This window comes from Micromesistius poutassou (genome assembly GCF_964030765.1).
Source record: "Micromesistius poutassou genome assembly, chromosome: 13".
Classification (NCBI taxonomy): domain Eukaryota; kingdom Metazoa; phylum Chordata; class Actinopteri; order Gadiformes; family Gadidae; genus Micromesistius; species Micromesistius poutassou.
Window position 1 is genome coordinate 11,600,266 of NC_140283.1, and position 20,011 is coordinate 11,620,276.

The 20,011-nt window shown below is 43.9% G+C and overlaps 1 protein-coding gene across 1 annotated transcript; it reads left to right on the forward strand.

Moving 5' to 3' along the window:
- The first annotated feature begins 3,161 nt into the window (after window positions 1-3,161).
- On the forward strand, window positions 3,162-18,656 carry slc7a5 (solute carrier family 7 member 5). Its single transcript, XM_084476979.1, has 10 exons — window positions 3,162-3,791; window positions 6,951-7,076; window positions 12,127-12,232; window positions 12,470-12,514; window positions 13,549-13,672; window positions 13,779-13,882; window positions 14,016-14,112; window positions 14,816-14,965; window positions 16,546-16,723; window positions 16,904-18,656. Exons 1-10 carry the CDS (start codon window positions 3,227-3,229, stop codon window positions 16,954-16,956), a joined length of 1,548 nt encoding a protein of 515 aa, XP_084333105.1. The 5' UTR covers window positions 3,162-3,226; the 3' UTR covers window positions 16,957-18,656.
- Window positions 18,657-20,011: the final 1,355 nt, after the last annotated feature.

A 20,011-nucleotide genomic window follows, 5' to 3' on the forward strand; every position in this document is an offset into this window, starting at 1 on the left:
GGATGTTTTGGGGTCCAATGGGAGGGGTGTTTACCTGCTGCTGTGTACACTCTGTGTAGCAGGCCTGCTTTGAATTGGCTCTCCTCGCTCACACCAAAGAGGTGGTAGATGGGAAAGGGAGGGGGAAAAGGTGGACCTCTGGTGGTGTTTATTGTCCTTGGCTGCAGGGGACAGAGGCCCCGGGTCCCTGGCCCCACAGGGACCCACCGCTTGTTCTTCACAGGGCTTCCCCCGATTGTATTGGTTCCGGATAGACCGTCTGGAGTCCGCTACACTTTGAACTGTGTGTACGTGTGGTGTGTGTGAGCATGAGTGCATGTGTGTCTTTGCATGTATGTTTGTATGTTTGTATGTCTGTTAAAGATCATCCCGAATTTCTGTCTGGGAATCATGAATTGCAGTTGGATGTCAGTTTCTACTCTCAATCAAGTAAGCATAAGCCATCCTACTGCCTGTGTTACAACAGGCAGGTCCAACTCATGCATACACTGTATTTGCGTATTAAATGTGGGACCCTACACTACAGAACAAGCTTGTGATGCCGATATTTTGAGTTCTGAAGCAGTCATGTGCAGTAAACCTCCGGCTTGCTGCACATGAAACAGCACATGACAACAAGACCATTTTGTGTGTGTTGTTGGATTTCTTAAATAAAGACAACAGACTTGGGATGCCTGGGTTGAGAAGCACGTTTACAGATAGTTCCGTAAACATTTAGTTAAAAATAGGCTTTTAGGATGTAAGTATATTGCCCTGTGGCTATGTTCTCAGAACACAAAACAATAGTTAACATTATTGTGGCCCATTCTGGCACAAAGTACTTGACACACAAAGACTTTTGTGAGTCTAACGCAATACTTTTTAAAGGATTAACTACTACGTAAATGTTATAGAACATAATGTTAATATTCCATTCCACAAGCCACTTAAATCATTACTATGTTTCTTCTTCATTTATTTAAATGAAGCTTGAGGATCTAAGCTTGCATTATATTGTCTAGTAGGCCCCAACAAACGATACAGGCATATCCATTCCAGCTAATCTCAATGCTGCTGCAGGTAAGATTCACGAGTTGTAAAGAGAAAGAAAGCAGAAAATAGCAATATTAACCCTGAAAATAAACAACCAGAAAATTCACTCTAACTGCGATGGTGTGAATGTGTTTGACAGGCAACCTGGATTCCCTGAACCAGAAAAACCAGAGAAACCAAAACTCAATTGAATCCAGCTGTTCTAGGCTCTATGCTCTGGAGAGAGTATGGGTGCCTCCTTGTGCCAGCATGTGATCTGTTATCTTTTTTTCATTTATATTCCATCACGGGACCTCCGTGATGGTGTCTGTAGGCAGGACTCGACAGCTTACTGGCTCTTTTGTGGAAACAAAAGCAATTCTCTTTCTTAATAAACCCACACAAAATGTTTGGATGCTGTTGAAATCACAATATTGTGTGTGTGTGTGTGTGTGTGTGTGTGTGTGTGTGTGTGTGTGTGTGTGTGTGTGTGTGTGTGTGTGTGTGTGTGTGTGTGTGTGTGGTCCGATCTGGAGTCCATGGGACCTTAGAATCTAACACAGACACAGACCGGAGTACATTCCGAGTCAGACAACTTGTAGCACTTCTCAGAGAGGAGAAGTTCCAAACATGTTGTGGGAATCAAGGTAATCCAAGCCCTTTGTTATGGGATCTGTCTGTGGGGAGGGAAGAAGGGAGTGCCTGGGAGGATTGGAGCCAGAAGGGTCACCTGCTGCTGTGCAGAGGCTTCATAAAGGGTCGATGTGAGCTACAAAAAGAAGCTGTAGTTAGATTTAAGAGCTGTTATTTGAGTGTCATTCATCAGAAATGTCGTGGCCATTTTCTATGCGCTCTGGGTATATTTGGTTCAAGAGTCAATTACTATGTTGTACCTCTCGCTGCTCTCACTAATCAAGGCATCTCTTCCCTGATTGGTTTGCGGAATCCATCTTGCCTGTCAATCACAGGTACCTAAAATGTAACACTTTTCAATAGTGAAAAGAGAGAAAAGCAGCATTCAAATCTTATCTACCACAGCTTTTATCAAATATACAGTAATTATTAACACAGCGGGTTAATAATTACCTGTTATGGGTTACACCTCCCCCCCAGCCACACCACGCAAATCCTTTCTTTAAACACACCAAGGTTATCATCTTCCTGTTCTTATGACGCAGATCCTCCAGAGGAGCTGCTAAGGCTTGCTTTCAGTAAGGGGCCGGTCTAACGGGCCCTTACAACGGAGTTGGATGCATAGAGTCTTGATCCAGCACAGGAATAGCAGGAATGGGGTGTTTTGGAGCTGAGGGGACTGTGATTCACAGGGCATAGGGTCAGACAGATCCAGCCTAAATCAGAGCAACCCCTCCGGGCTGGGTCTTAGGACCAAGACCGTGACCACAGCCAACCTGTCTCAGCACAGGAAATTTGTTTGTCAGTATTTGTATAGAGAGAGAGAGAGTGAGAGAGAGAGAAAGAAACAAGTCGTCTCCTACAATATTGCTCGGTTAAGCCTTTGGTTGCGTCAGACACTCTTGCACTCAACTGCTTCTCTAAAATATGCATGAATGGAATGTATGGGCAAAAATCGATAAAGTATGAAAATTGGGCTTTATTCCAATAAATAAAATCATGCCCTCATGCCCTCAATAAACCTCCAGCCCTTACTACGAACAGAGACAATACCATTTAACCCCTCTGGACACAGGATATAATATTAGCATGGTTGTAATGCATGCTACAAGTTTGTAGTCACATAATGCTCACCGACCTTACCAACATATTAAACATATCTTTCTCACTAGGAGACCCTGGATTTGCCCAAGCTCTAGCTAGTCCTCTCCTGTCTAGACTGCTGAAACTCCCACATCCCTCCCTACTGCACCCCTCCAGCGATGCAGTAACAGCATCGAGCGCTTGGGGGAGCCGACCAACACAGTAATCAAAGGGATATTGTGACGACGCGTTTTAACAGGCTGCTTGGAGGAGACGCGTCACGCTCTAGTAAATGTCCCCAATGCAAGTAGACAGGGTAGAGCTTCGATAGCATGAACTGGTTGTAGACCATTGACGGAACACGCGCACCTCGTGTCTGGGTTTCAACAGAGGCGGCATCCCTAGTCAGAGAGTCGCGGGAAGAGGAGCCGAGCCCACATCTAGGCGGGAAGCGTGTTCCTTCGCATAGAAAACACCGAAAGGAAGGACAATCGTAGCAATGTCAAGTTTAAAGAAACGAAATTCGGGCTCGTCGGCTGACAGAGAGGAGGACAAACAAGCCACTGAGAGGATGCTCTCCCCGGGCGCCGGCAAAGAGAACGGAGAGCCGAGCCCCGGCGGCGGGGAGACCACCGAGGAAGGAGGGAAAGACGGTGTGGTGCTGAAAAGGACCATCACTCTGGTCAACGGTATCGCCATCATCGTGGGCACCATCATTGGCTCGGGCATCTTTGTCACCCCGACCGGCGTGGTCAGGGAAGCCGGCTCCGTTGGCCTATCGCTGGTGGTGTGGACAGTGTGCGGGGTTTTCTCCACCGTGGGGGCTCTGTGCTACGCCGAACTTGGGACCACCATCACCAAGTCCGGCGGGGACTATGCGTACATCCTCGAGGTGTACGGCTCGCTGCTGGCGTTCCTCAAACTCTGGATCGAGTTGCTCATCATTCGCCCTTCCTCGCAGTACATCGTGGCTTACGTGTTCGCCACCTACCTGCTCAAGCCCATATTCCCCGACTGCCCGGTTCCGGAGAACGGGGCGAAGTTGGTGGCCTGTCTGTGCATTTGTAAGTAGTGCTGCTCGGGAGGAGCTGCACTTGATACAGCGTGTGTTGAAACGGGAGATTGTACAACGTGTGCTATGCAGTTGTGATGGGAGTTGTCCAGGCGGGTGTATTGGCCAATAGGTAGACCGAATAAATGGAGTGGATCATAATAACAAAATGCCTATTATTATTATTATTATTATTATTATTAATAATAATAATAATAATACTATAAATATTATTGTTGTTATTATTAATATGATGATTTTTTTATTATTATTGGCCAGTGGTCCAACCCTTGTAAAAGGCTATTGGGGGTCTATGGTCTCTGATGGGCGCACTGAACTGGGGACCCCCAGCGGACGGAGCTTCGAGTCGTCCATCCTTCGCCCTTCTCCTATACTAGCATACATCGTGGCTTTTCTAATTGGGGATAAATAATTTTAAAAAGAGGTCTACTTAAACTTAAAGTAGGCGGAAGTTTAAAGGGTTATGTTTCCATCTTCATATCCTGAACGGCCAAGAGCACATGGTTTCTTGGACAAGAAACATGCCACGGTATTTCATCATCCCAAGGATGCGTCAACGTAACCCACGTGCTACGTCAAAGAAATCGTGTCTTACGTTTTATTTACTTATTGTTAAGAGTGGTAATAGGCCTACAACGAATCGCTGCGGATAAAATGTATAAAAAAAAAGTATTCTAATGTACATTTAATGTACTTTGAGGTATTTTTAGGACTCAGCGTTCACCCGGTTTCAGTCAAGTGCCGGTTTTTAAATCAATTTAATCTCGATGAGTCAAAACAAATAGTCCACACAGTTTCTATAAACCACCTGCGTCGTTGCTCCAAGATACATATAGGTAGAATGGTAGATAGGTACTCTGTAGGCATTTTAAGAGGTACCCTGATAAGGCTGCGAGGTCTGTTTACAGTTCCGTGTTCCGTGTGAGTGTGTATGTGTGTGAGATTAACCCTGGATTATCAGGTTCTAAATCTTGTATTCTAATTAGTCTCTGAGGGTGTTAGCCTCTTGCTTTTTAAAATGTTTATGGTCGACTCCTACATACTACTGTTCGTATTACATGCATTGTGACATGTATATGGCAACGGTAAGGAAGCAAAATAGTTTGTGTGTCCGCGATCTCTGTCCAGTGCTAGTGCCTAATCCCCGAGGTGACCTATAGAATTCTGAAGCCAGAAGGGCAACGCATGAGTGCACATGAGGGACACCCACCTGATGTGAATAACAGCCATGTTACACACACACACACACACACACACACACACACACACACACACACACACACACACACACACACACACACACACATCTCCCAGTACTGATCACCCTGTCATTTATGGACCGTCAGCACATTGTGTGTGTGGTAAATTTTCCTAATGAGAGTGGGTCCAGGGAACTTGGTGTGAGTATCTTTCTGTTTGTGTTCCTTGGACCATGTATGACTATTGACAAGCATGTGTCGACACTCAGATGTATATGATGTCCACACAAATCAGTATAATAACAGCAAAGACCGGTTAAGAAATTTCTCAGTGATCGTGTTCTGTACCGCATGGGTCCCGGTCTATAGTCTAATGTACTCCCTGTTTTTTGTATGCGTGCGTGCGTGCGGACGCGCGCGTGTATTTCACGTTAACACTGAGTCCCATTGTATTGAGGTCTTTCTCTGTGACAGCCCCTAGCCTGATTTAGGAACTTTGTAGGAGCCCGCCGCTTTCGTTAATCACTTTTAATAGATGGGGCCTCGCTCATGGGGCCAGCTCAAACACCGAATTGTGTGTGTGTGTGTGTGTGTGTGTGTGTGTGTGTGTGTGTGTGTGTCTGTGTGTGTGTGTGTGTGTGTGTGTGTGTGTGTGTGCCAAAGAAAGAGGGGGGGGGGGCGATGGCTGTGAGGAATTTCCCTGTTTCTCTGAAGTCCCATCCCAACCGTTTTCTATGGGATTGTCTTTCCATTCCAAACACACACACACACACACACACACACAAACGAGATTGTGTGAGCATCAACTCATTAGATGTCTTTCAATATTACATTCTAGCCCATTTATGTATTTTATGTAAAAATGCTGCCTTGTACTAAAATTAAGATCTTTCTTTTCTCTTTTCTTTTCTTCATTCAACACTAAAAGTATATTTCATTTGGTCAGTGCCTAGGTGGTCCAAGTTTTTTAAAACATACATCTCCATTAAAAATCATAAAAACCTTTTGAAGTGTAGACGAAGGAAGCAGGGGAAGCAAAAGCGCGTCCAAATTTGGTCTGTTGATGGCTCCGACCAGTCAAGGCCGTTCATAAACAGGGCCCTATACGATCCGTAGCGGATCCTTTTAGAAACAGAATCTGTTATTTTATTTGCATATTTGCACATACAAAGGAAGTGACTAGGTGAGGAAAATGCACTCATAAAGCAACATGATATAAGCAAAATATGAACAGAATATTGTTAGTAAGTATGTTTAAAGTGTGCTTATGATATTTGTAATTGCATGTGAATCTCTCTGTTATGGTTTAAGGGAGGCAAGCTAGGAAATGTGTGAACAACACAAGTCGGTTCAAATTGTAAAGACATTCTCACCATCATCTAGAGACACACAAGAATGTGAACTTTTATTGGTGTTAACTAGAAAACACACAGACCCGGACACTATTCACCACATCCAGCCGATTGGCTCCAGTGCCCCGCCCCTCCCCCCCCCACCCAACAAGGGTTATAAGCTCATTAATCAACTCATTTAGAGTAGAGGGGTGCCCAAAGGATTCATGAGTTTGAAGGTCCTGAATAGGGCTGGCTATTAACTAAGAGCAATTAGGTTTGCTTCAGAGTTTAAATCAGACATAATCAACTGGTTGACTAACCTTTTCAAAGAGAGGTTGTTGATTCTGTTTGTTGTAATGGAAAATAGACATTAAACATTAAACTTCAGTGTTTCCCCGATATGCATTCAGCAGAGGCACACCGCCGCTGCTGGATTGTCAGCGCCACTGCAAAAAAAAAAATTGCAAAAAAAAAAACCTTAAAAATATTTTGACCCAAGGCTATTGCAATATTGTTTGCTCTCTCTCTCTCTCTCTCTCTCTCTCTCTCTACACATTAATCTCTCTCTCTCTCTACATTAATCTCTCTCTGTCTTTATCTCCCCATGTCCCTGTTCAGTGATCCTGACCTTTGTGAACTGCTACAGTGTGAAGGCTGCCACCCGGGTGCAGGACTTCTTCGCAGCAGCCAAGCTCCTGGCCCTCGGCATGATCATCATCATTGGCTTTGTGCAGATTGGAAAAGGTAAGTCAGTTACGCACCACCCACAGACGAGCCGGCAGCAAGCATATCTAGAGCCCAAAGGACACAGAGCACTCATTTGCCTCATGTGTAGCACGGAGCTAAAGATAGATAGAATACACTTGTTAGATCAGGGCAAAACATAAGCGCCAATGTAGTAGGGTTCAACATTTTTCCCTACCTCAAATAGACTATCTTGACGCAGAAATGTAGAAACATTTGCGTCTATCTACACGGCACTGCGCATTGGACTTTAGGCACAACAAGACACAAGATGAAACAACAAATGGACACCCAACAGCGCCTGGCAAGAACTGCCAGCCTAGTGTCTGCGAAAGTCCCCTGAAACGGCTCACACATCAAGTAATCTCGTCTAATCCTAATAGCAATGCACTTCCACACGCCTAGACGGCTGGAAATGAAAAGAAGAAGAAGAAGAAGAAGAATTTAAATCAGTACAGAGTCTATTCCCTTGGCAAATCAAATTGCCCAAGATGTTTGGACACACACTCTGGGCTTTTCAGCGTAGTCTTCCCCTGAGACGGCTCACACGTCAAGTCATCCGAGCTGATCCTAAGAAGTGAAACGTTGTAATGACCAATTGGCCCAAATTGGCACACATTGTATTTGTATGGTGCTCGAGTACAGTGAACAACAGTGTTTTTGTCTTACGTATCAACATTCAGCCACTCCAGATGTGGGAGAGTGGCTAGTGTAGTGCTGCTTGGATTGATCTAAAGGATCATGAATCATCTAAGCCTGTGACCATATCTCGGACCATATCAAAATGTGGTTTCCTGTAGTGTTTTGTTACAATCACACCGTCGTGGTCACCATCTATTCATTCAATGAAATGCAAAGCTCTGGACCATATTCGTGCCAGGGGTGAGGTACGTTTCCCATAACCAAATCTGGTGCAAGCCTTGTTTGGTAACCGACCCCCCCCCCCCCCGGCCCCGTTCTTAATTCTACCAGAGAATAGGCTGTGTTGAAGTGGATTACCTGTTGCTTGCTGCCTGGTCCTACTGGAGGACAGCCCAATGCTCATTAGGGTCACACGATTCTTTGAAAGCATTTCCGTAGTACAAGTTTACAGAGAAACACAATACACTACTGCAGTTCAAACACGGTACCGCTTGGCTGAAATTCTCAATTTTAACAAGAAAATCAGTCATGGACCACCAATAATAACTCAAAGAGAGATAACATGATGTAAGCACCATTGTATTAAATATTGAAGGAGATTAGGAGAATACTGTTCTGCTACCTTAAGCTGTATTCATGCTTTTTTACATAGGACCAATAAAGTTTTGTGACCATGTAGAATTTAGCCATAGCAAGTGCTCCTATTGTGCATGCTTCAGATACAAAATGTATGCATGTTTTGAGAAGAGGTTGTGCGAGTAGATTGGCCGTTTCCTACATTTATATAATTTGTCCATACAACAATATAAAGATTTTCAATGCCACACCAATGGCATTGAGAGATGAAAATGCCATTTTCTTTCCTGATGCACATTCTTGATATTTATGGATTTGGCATACAATGTTATGGTGCATTACTGCCACCAACTGACATGGAGTTCGGACCGGGGATAGCACACGGGTGAAACGGGTGAAACAACTTCACTTCCTTACTTAACTTCCTTGCCTGGTGTTACACACCTCACACAGCAACTGCAACTTTGGTCCTGGTCTCACCATGCCTCCTGGGAGATCCAATCAGAAGTGGACAGCTCTGAGTATGTCAGTTAACGTCTGGAAATAGAATGCTCCTCCACCCGTGTATCCAGTGGAGAAGCTTGTGATTAGATCTTACTTCCCGCTCTATGTATATACAGTAAACCCTTGTATGTAGCTCCGGACACATTTGCGTAAACACTGCTGAAAGAACGTGGCTATATGCCAGACCCCAGACCACCGCGATTCTGGTCTGAGCGATCACATCCTAATGCATCCTCAATTCGTCTTGGGTGCATTTACACCTGTTCTTAGAGTTGTCTACGTGTGATCGGATCACCCGATCACATGTAAGTGTTCAACACAGCATGTAACAGCAGGGAGAAGGTGAATCTTATCTTCAGAATTCCTGCCGGTTGTATTTACCTGGGCTTGGAATGTTTCTGTTGAATCCCAAACACAGAAGTCCAAAGAGGGATATCTGTCTGAACTGGCACTAAAAGTCCATTCTCCCACCAGAGATGTCCTCTAAACCTAGTACCTAGAATATAATGGGTTAGTTTCCAGACCTAACATACAAAATGTTTCTAGCTTTCGACGCTCATTTCCACCACTATTTGAGGGATGCTCTGCCTGTAAGGTCTGTGTCTTCTTCCGACGACTGCTAGAGACAAACCGACAGATGCAACCATTTAACTATTAAAGGCGAATTTCGTGTCATCTAGTGGACCGGACTTGACAGATGTGGAATATAATTTTATATATAATTTTAAGTATGTTTTAATTAGTGTATAACTGCATGAAAATAAGAATCGTCACATTTTCGTTCCCTTAGCCCTTTTATATCTACATAGGAGCGAGTCCTTTTACAGGTAAGACACATACCCTGATTGAGCGTATCTGAGCAGGGAGTGGTCAGGTATCTTTCTCAAGGATAATCAAACCTTGCGTTTACCTGTTCAGGATTAAAGCTTGTTATCTGCAATACTCTCACACTTGCGTTCTGACCCAATAAATGCCTGTTACCTGTGTATGAACTTGCTGTACGTGTGTGTGTGTGTGTGTGTGTGTGTGTGTGTGTGTGTGTGTGTGTGTTGTTATTTTCCTTCAGTCCAAGTTCAGTGCTGGATAAGGGCGCTTCTGTAAGCTCTTAAGCACCACAAGAAACCCCCCCCCCGCCGCCACCCCTTCATATTTTTCTGGAGGCTTACTACTTTTGTACAGCCTTAACCCCCCCTCACCCATACACACAACACATACTCACTCACACACCTCAGTGTTTTCTGTTATATATCTCCCAGTCAGACCTTTCTGTTTGTGGTCCCTCCTGCCTGTAACATCATCTCTGATATGTTTCTATGTAAACCACATGCAGACCGCATGTATTAGAGCTGTCAATCTTCCCAGATGTAATCCCATTCGAATTTCACTCCTTCTACCAATAAACATTTCTCTTGACAGCGTTAATTTTATTAGCTGCGTTGAAGATCCTTTTACGTTGAACGCAATTGTCGGTTGAGATTTTTTTTCACACGACAATAAGATAACAAATTTTGAGTCGAATGGGACTGTACACATACGACGCCATTTCCGTTTCGCAAAAAGGCAACCTTCATTTTATTGGAATAAATGAATGTAACATCACATTCTGGTATCTTTGTCGTAGTCACCATGGCCACTGTACAAGTTGTAGGGCAATGTGGAGGTGATAATTATCTCTTTTTGTTGAATTCATCATTCATCTCAATAGTCTATTTTCGTCGATAGTCGTCTCCCGACATTCGTTCCACAAGTTCACGTTCTTTGTAGCGGTTCAGACAGTGGCATGGGGGGTCTTCCATGCGGTGCGCCGGTGCTAATCCAATACAAGCCTGTAATGTTACTGAACCCGGGTCCAATGTTGTCCTACACAAATCCAATGTTTTCATATCCACGCGTGTAGATGTGATGAAAACTTAAGTTAAATCCAGGAATTAGGAAGTCTGGTTGTTAACACGTTTTGTTTTTTTTCAATAGAAATCTTGAGTTATGCCTTATCCTTGTTAAGTCAAGTGGAAGTGCATGTAATTACTGCCTTAGGTCTTTGAATAGAGCCTACATCATACGGAACTATCCAAATTCAGAACAAATATTGTTGCAACTGTTGCAACACACACACACACACACACACACACACACACATGCGCACTGCACACACACTTATATTCAATTATGTCATGAATAAAGTACTTTCTTCCACTTACATTTGCTCTTTAAATAATTGATCATTGTTGACAGTTTTTGTTAATTGATTATTTAGCCAATCAGAACAAGTTATCAACGGTATTGCACTGTCTGGATTCAACAACAGAGTAAGTGCATGCCGTGTAACACAGAAGCTGTGTTTTGAAATTGAAGAAATTAAAATTTCAGAGAGGGAGATGTGAGATGATGATGCTTTTAAGAACTGGCAGTTGATTGGGTGGGGTCGAGGGGTAGGGAGGGGCTGGAGATGTTTTGGTCGGAGAGGTGTGTGTTTTGGTCGGAGAGGTGTGTGTTTTGAAAGAAGGAAGGGAGATGGGGGCGTGGGGTTCTAGGTGGGACTCATACACATGATTGCCCTTTTAAGCCTAGTAAGAGGGTTGCGTGTGTGGTGTGGGTGGAATGACGCTCACATGAGCAGCAATTAGCTTCCTGTTTTTAACAATCACATGAATAGACACAAGGTCACCCCCCCCCCCTCTCTCATCTGGTGGGGTGGGAAGGGGGTGCTTGTGGGTGGGTGTGCTGGTGAGTGTGGTGGTAAGTAGAAGGAGGGGTAGGTCTAATCACGCTACCAAAGAGCTTACGGCTAATATGGGAGCCCCCCCCCCCCCCCCCCCACCTTGCTGTACCAACACAGCCATACGCTGTTGGTTTAACAACCGACTCTGTGTCTGAGAATGTGTGTGTGTTTTTGTGTGTCTGTGTATGTGTGTCATGGGGAAGGGCTAGGAATGTAGCCAAATCTTTGCTGCCCCAGGTCATGACCCTCCATGCACAGGACACGCCCTCGTTTAGAGACCTAGGCCTCCACTGTTTCACCCGTGAGTCAATCTCTGATGATCACAGCTCCCACTTCTCCCAGGTCTCTTCGGTCTTGTGCATTCTATTACAGTCGGTCTGTAATCGTTTAGATCGCTGTAAACCGCGCCAATCACACTCTATAACCATGGCAACCAGACCATTGAGTTGGATATGCACGCACATACACACAGGCATGCATGCACACACGTGCACACACACACAAGTACACACACATACTGTGGTGAAATACACAGGGTGTATTTAGACAAAGGTCTTTGACTTATATATAGATGATAATTTAACCGTCCAATCTGTCTCTGTCTACCAGGGGAAACAGTGGGCCTGCTTCCAGAAAACTCATTTGAAGGCTCCAACTATGACTTTGGCAACATTGGTCTTGCTCTCTATAGCGGACTATTTGCATATGGTGGCTGGTAAGTGAACATAATCGCCTTAAGAAGCATTACGTTGAGTCAAGCCTCCTACTCGCATTTTGACTGATGCCTGCGGTGATATTTGGTTTCTGTTTATTACTTTTCTGCCCTGCTTTAAATTCTGTAGTTAATGTTTTAATTGTTGATACTTCATCAGTTTCAAAAGCATTTAAGTAATTCAAAGTAAAAGCATGTTTTATGAGTGTGGTATTGAACAAAGATGTCTTCTGATTTCAGGAACTACTTGAACTTTGTCACAGAGGAGATGATCGACCCTTACAGGTAAGTCATCAAATAAATTAAAATTAAAATTAAAGTTGATATACTCCACTATCCAAACAACGAAAGGCTTAGCCATTCACTTTGCAACCTCATCCTCTTCCATTAATTGATTACTAGTTAATACACATAGAACAGGTGGTTTGCAGTCATGTGACACCCATGACTTCAGATGGAAGGCAGTGAAATGTACGAGCAAGTAAAGAATTGGAATCTGTCCGTTTTGTAAAAAAATTGATGATTATCATACAATATTAATGATTTACTCACTATTGAGTCAGTAGACAGTGTAAATATCCTTATACTGCAGAACTCCTATTACACCAATGATCAAATGAAAATGCTCACAAGCCTGGAGATAAGGTTCACAAATTTGGAATTAAAAAACTAAAAGTACTGCCCGGGTCAGTTGATCATGTTATACTGCTTCTAAGTCACTATGCTTGGGATGGGCTATACCAACGGTAAACAGACAAAAACGTTAACCTTATTAAATGAGTAGTTGGCAATATTTAGAGCAAATTCCACTAACTGACATTAGTCAGTTTTAAAAGACAGGAAAAAATATGAATAATCCCCCAGATTATAACGATGTCCAATCGTAGATCAGCATAGTTAGGTAGAGAAAGGCAACCAGGAACGTGACTTGATTTCACTGATTGGAAGCTACAAAACTAGCTGTGATTTTTGGCCAGGGGTTGAACATTTCAGAATTGACAGTTTCATTGACTTTTTCATAGCATTTTGTGTTTTTGGCCAAACGTTGGCTTTACAGATGGCTGCTGGAAGTTTATGAGTAATTAGATCATTTTGAATTAATAATTGCACAGGAAATTGCCTACTGCTCCTTTAACCTTACTAGATAACTCTGTATCATCAAAGCTTTAGGCTTCAGCACACCATCGACCTCCAAGAAAATCAGCTCTGCAATCTGCAGACAGTTTAAACTCTGTGACAATCCCTTTCTCTCTGGTTATAAATAACAAATAATTTTAAGCATTTAACTTTTCTCTCTTCTCTCTCTCTCACTCACTCAGGAATCTCCCACTAGCCATCATAATCTCTCTACCCATCGTCACCGTGGTGTACGTCCTCACCAACCTGGCCTATTTTACCACCCTCACCCCTGAACAGATGCTTGTTTCGGAGGCTGTGGCAGTGGTGAGTGTGCACCATGCACCCAAACACAAAAATATCTATTTGTATCGTGCAGTATTCTGTATTGTTTTGCTCTCTGATCTGTTCTGTCTCCTGTCTTAATGAACAGGACTTTGGAAACTTCCACTTGGGTCCGATGGCCTGGATCATCCCGGTGTTTGTTGGCCTGTCCTGCTTTGGATCAGTCAATGGCTCTTTGTTCACCTCTTCCAGGTTAGAAAAACATGCATGCACGCACAGTGCAGTACACCTTTCACTACATCAAACCCATTTACAGATGAAATACCCATACACAGGCTTAGCTGCTACTTAAAACATGTTAATGTCCGTCTTCTGTCTTTCGCAGGTTGTTCTTCGTTGGCTCCAGGGAAGGTCACCTGCCCAGCCTCCTGTCCATGATCCACCCCACCCTGCTGACACCTCTGCCCTCACTCATCTTCACTGTACGCCATCCCCCATCTCACACTATGCACTGCAACACTAGAGACACCGCCATGTCTCACAAATCAGGCTTTAGATTGCTCATTTAAATATATTCATATTTGTTCTCACCAATACGGTCGCTGGATCATTAAGTGCGTTGTCGGCTCACAGCGAACACAAACTCGGCCAACACTAGTAACATTTACCTGATGGGTAAACACTTCTTAGCAAATATGTCTGTAAGTGTTTCAACCCAACACCATGAAGACTGGCCACTGTAGAAATACACTTAAAATCCCTTCTTGAAGCTAAAACATTGTGTCTTGACACCAATATTCTTATTTATATGTCTGTAAGGATTTCAACCCAACACCATGAAGACTGGCCACTGTAGAAATACACTTAAAATCCCTTCTGAAAGCTTAATCCACTCCCGCAAACGACTATCTTCGGTAAAGCATCTCCACCGACAGGAAACAAGTGTAACTCAACCCCTTTCAGCTTTTGGTTTCCGGACCATGCTCTGTGCCGCCTGCCCTCAGATGCTATGAAATAACATAGTGGCACGGTTGGAGCCCAGATAATTAACTACCATGTAAACGCCACATATATAGCAATCGATCTGAAAAGTTTTGAAAAACTCATGTGTTTTCTCCTTCTTCCCTCACAACCATAAACTGAATAACTTACCATCTCTCTCTCCTCCCTTTCTGCCTTCCACAGTGTGCCATGACCCTGCTCTACGCCTTCTCCAATGACATCTTCTCCGTCATCAACTTCTTCAGCTTCTTCAACTGGCTCTGCATCGCCATGGCCATTGTGGGAATGATGTGGCTGCGCTACAAGAAGCCTGAGATGGAGCGGCCGATCAAGGTAAGAGGGAGAGAGAGAGAGACGGAGAGATACAAGCTGGTTTCCCTTTGTCAAAGAGTTGAAACAATATACTGTATATATTTTTTATAGAGATTATAGAGATTATATAATCTCTATAAAGAGATTATATAGATTTTTTAGATTTCTTATAGAAATCCAGAACAGCTGGATACATATTTATACATTATTTTCGATGTGAACATTTTCTCTTTGAACATTTTGTGATTTTTTTCTCAGTTACAAAGTGTTTTATTGGAGAGAAAGGCTGAAAAAATGCACCATGTTTTCAAACTCAAAAATAATCGTTAGAAAAATCTTTATTTAATTATTGAGCAAAATAGTCATGTTTTAAACGGTTTAAACGGGGCTAGACACTAGTTTCAAATGTGCTGTGGAGGCTTGAAATGCCGGCTTGGTTAATTAATCAAATTTACTGGTTGCATTGTAAAGTAATATCAACAAATCTCCTCTCCTGGCCTCTTTATCTTGTGCCTGTTGGACCGTATAAGGAAGAGTCTCTCTCCGGGTCCTGCGAACAATGGAAGTAATAGATAAAAATGATGTAATCAGTTTTAAAGTACACGGTACTTCCAAAGAGCTCTAGTGAGGCGCATTGAGTGTTTTGGCAAGCTTCGTTGCGTGTCTACGTGTGCTTGTATGTGTGTGTGTGTGTGTGTTTGTGTGCGCAAGTTGGGAAGGCAGTGGCTCCTGAATAGACCAGTACCAGCAAGCTTGGGAAAAACATAGAGGACCTGTGTGTGTGTGTGTGTGTGTGTGTGTGTGTGTGTGTGTGTGTGTGTGTGTGTGTGTGTGTGTGTGTGTGTGTGTGTGTGTGTGTGTGTGTGTGTGTGTGTGTGTGCGCGCGCGCATGCATGTGTGCGGCGCCCCATGGAGTCTGACGGCTCTCCCTGGCCTGGCTCGTTGGCATGGTGATATGTGTTGATGAGGAGAGTCTGCCAATGCAGTGAACTGAAAGAGGCCAGATAGATCTATTAATCTCCCCGTCTGTGTGTGTCCGTGTGTCCGTGCCCGTGCATGCATGCATCCGTGTCGGCACATAGCAGGGGTGTGCTGTGAGGAGAGACGGTGGCAACACCGCTCCCTCGTCAACCGGTCCACATTCCTTTATATCGCATCGCTCGTTGTCTCTTGATTCTCCCTCTGTTCTCAGCCGTCTTCCTTCTGCCCTCAATGTTACTCCTGCTGCTGCTGCTGCTGCTGCTGCTACCCCCAGAAATGACAGCTCAGCCCCCAGCATCCACGGCCTACTACATGTCCCGTCATGCAGCTGAGAGCCGCTCGTGTGTATTCCACTAGTCGATGAAAGGGAGTGATGGCAGCGGTGCAGCTCTTTATCCCAGCAGGTCCCGCCTGTTCTGAACGTTTGATGATGAGACCCGGGCCGTGAGGGGATTCGCTCGACAGTTTTCATTTGGTCTGGGTTTATCTGCACCGACGTCAATGTGGACCGGGCGTTCTCTGCTAGAACCCTGCTTACTGAGGGCTTTACCGACCGGTGTGTGTGTGTGTGTGTGTGTGTGTGTGTCTGTGTGTCTGTGTGTGTCTGTGTCTGTGTCCAGGTGAACATCCTGTTGCCGATCAGCTTTGTGCTGGCGTGTCTCTTCCTCATCGTGGTGTCCATCTGGAAGACGCCTAAGGAGTGCGCCATAGGTTTCGGCATCATCGCCACCGGCGTGCCCGTGTACTTCTTCGGCGTCTGGTGGAAGACCAAGCCCAAGTGGCTCCTGCAGGGAATATGTAAGTTTGAGTTTGTGTGTGTGTGTGTGTGTGTGTGTGTGTGTGTGTGTGTGTGAATTGCAGTCCATAGAATTGCTTCTTTACCTCTCTGCGCATTTGTTAAAAAAACATGTATGTGCTGTGTGTGTGTGTGTGTGATCCTGTGTGCGTGTGTGCATGTGTGTGTGTGTGTGTCTACAGTCGAGACAACCGCGCTGTGTCAGAAGATGATGGAGGTGGTGCCCCAGTCCTAAAGGAAGCTCAACCCAGATCGGACGATGATGTCACTGTCAGTGTATCCTGGCTCTCCCAAACGGATGCGGACTGATCTCTGTGGAACCTCTTTTTTCGGACAATGCACACAAAAACACACACACACACACACGCACACACACACAGACATCTGCACACACACACACATAGACAAACACAGACAGACGCGGACATAACACACCCTAACTGTGCAGTTGAGATAAGGACAGGAAGGTTTGGACACTCAAAGCAGCAAAGCAGTATTCAAAATGTGTTATTTTTGCGCTAGGTATTTGCTGCTGTTGGTGTGGCCTTATTTCGTAGTCTTTTTTTATATATATGTTTTCGTCTGCAACTAACATAATAAGGACTAGTCAATGAAGAAGAGTAATTTAATGTTTGTGTTGTGTCATATTTCCGTGAATAACGTTTTTATAATGCATTATTTCGTGCAGTTATTGTCTAATTTAGAATGGCCTCCATTCCCATCGAACCCTGTTCAGAACGCGGTGCCTTTCTAGGCAAACACAAGCCTGTTTGACTTGTTCAGTAGCTATGTCGGAGTCCACTGGAAACCTGGCCCCTGCTAGACCACTTATTAGCCTGAGCACAGACTTTTCTTTACTTTTACTTTTTTCGGTTCACACTCAGGATCTCTTTTAGTCTCCAATCAATTCAAACACGTATTCAGTTTAGTTTACGATAAATTTTGCTGCCAGAAAGCAAGAGAGTCTACTGGTTTCTGCCCAGTACCATGCCCTGAGATCCATTTGAACTAGTTGCCTCCTTGTGGTGGGTATTCAATTCCCTCAGCTCACTCTTGCAGAGAGCAATCTGCTTTGTTGCACAACATAGTTTTGCAGCATGCCGATGCATTTCAGAGAGAGGCCCCTGAAACAACAACCACCCTATCCTCACACGAGGCATAGCAGCCACTGGCACGCACAATCTGTGTCTTCAATCCAACCACCAACCACCGGAAGGGTGGCTTGCTGAAGAGGCGTTGGTGGACGAAATATGTCTTAACAAGCCTGGCACGCAGTAATGACTCACAGGGTTCCAACACCAGACTCTCACCTGCATTCGGTCGTTCATTTAGGCAACCGGCTATAGACCACAGCAATGTGATCAACCTGCTTGATGGAATCAATAGTTTTTCTCAATGTTTTTTCTTGTATTTGTGTGTGTGTGTGTGTGTGACAAAGTCATCATGTATTGACCTGTGTTTGACTATGTCTTCGGTATGTATGCCCAGGTGTAGCCTTCTCTTGATGTGTTGACCTCTTGGTTGCTACGAGTGGCTGTATAATGGTAAAGGATGAGATTTGGTGTTAGTTACGGATTGAGAGTCAATGAAGCGTCTCTGCTTAGCACATTGGTGTAGTCATGTTCAATATTCTTAATTCACACGAGATACGGTTTTGACACGTGTAAGCGGTTTTAGGGAGAGAACAGACGGACGGACAGACAAGATGATGTCCAACAGCTTCACCATGTAAGACACAAAGGACAGGATACAGAGTAAATGTTTTGAGGGCAGAAGTGGAGAAAGTGTAGAAAGATGCACATTAGGACTAAAACGAATTATAGAAATGTTTTCATTGTTCCATTTCTGCACTGAAAGTGTGGAATACCATTTTTTAAAATGTTTTTCTGTTAGTTATTTTCTGTTAAGTTTATTGTCACATACTTACCGCTAGTTACGGACCAAAACCTAATGACCTCCATAGTGGAGACCGATGTTAGATAAGAGCTAGATGTATCAGTAGCCGCCACTAACACTCCAAAATCCACAGTAAAGTACGGTAACCCGTAGGACTGTAGCGTTTATTTATTTATTCATAGGAATGTTTTGTGTATTGTTAATCTCTTTACAGTTTTACAGGGCATTTTGTGCAAAGTGCTTATCAAATAAACCTGCTTTTTTTTATTCTTGTGTTTGGTTGTTTTCTACTTGTGGTTGGTTTATTTTTACCCAACCACGCGAGTGCACGCACGCACACACACACTCGCAAAAACATGATTTATTTCTATAGGTGTGCCGACATTATTAAAGCTATAAGATAAGATTAAATAATACGATTTTTTATGCATATCATCCTCACCACACATATTTCAGCAAACATTCTGGTTAGAAAACATACAAACAAGAGTGTTCTTAAATTTAAGTACGCAAGTACAAAGTCAGGAGGAACAGGAACTTTATTAAGTTCTTGTCTCATAGTGCCTTAAATTAATTTCATTTATATGATGACAATATGGCTACTGCAGACCATGATCACCAGCCTATCCTCTGGTATACAACAAACGTTGGGTTCATAAGGCGGTTCAGGCATGCTCGGGCAACTAGATGCTATCATTCTTTGTTCTATAGACCAGAAGCAGAATAGATAATAGAATTCAGTTTGCCTGACTAGCCTCCAGCCTGGTGACTGTCTTTTAAATGTTTTTTAACCGCCTTGCCCAGCAAGACACTTCTTAGCTCTGTGAGACGGTAAGACGGAAGAAAGACTTTTTGTGAACAATAGCGGGGGGGGGGGGGGGAAAGTGAATAGAGATTATATCAGAGGCTGGACGGGACGTACACTATACGTACCGCTGTGTGCTGCTCAGCAGAGCCCACATGCCCCTTTCAAACAGTGCTGCCATGGGAAACTGCTCTGAGTAGTGTTTACCCTTGTTCAGACCCATTAACACGAAACATTCAATTCACTGGCAGCTTTCAGAAATGCCAGTACGCCCCACTCATGTTCCCACTTGTGGATTCAAACGGAACGGTCCGGAATGCCGCCGCCACCGGCTGAAAAAAACCCCACTCCAAGGACTCTGTGTTCGGGTCCAGACTTTGTTGCATTGTCAAGAGTTATTTCTTTATTTCTTCATGTCTCTGTGGGGAACTGGAGGTGTTCGTTAGATGTAGCACAGTTCTTTGTTGATTCTTTGCACAAGGGACTAGGCCGTCCTAAATTAACCAGTTGTAAACTTATAGGAGCAACACAAGCAGAAAACCTTAATTTGTTTAATAATTCACTTGTTGTATAACAATATGTAAGGTAC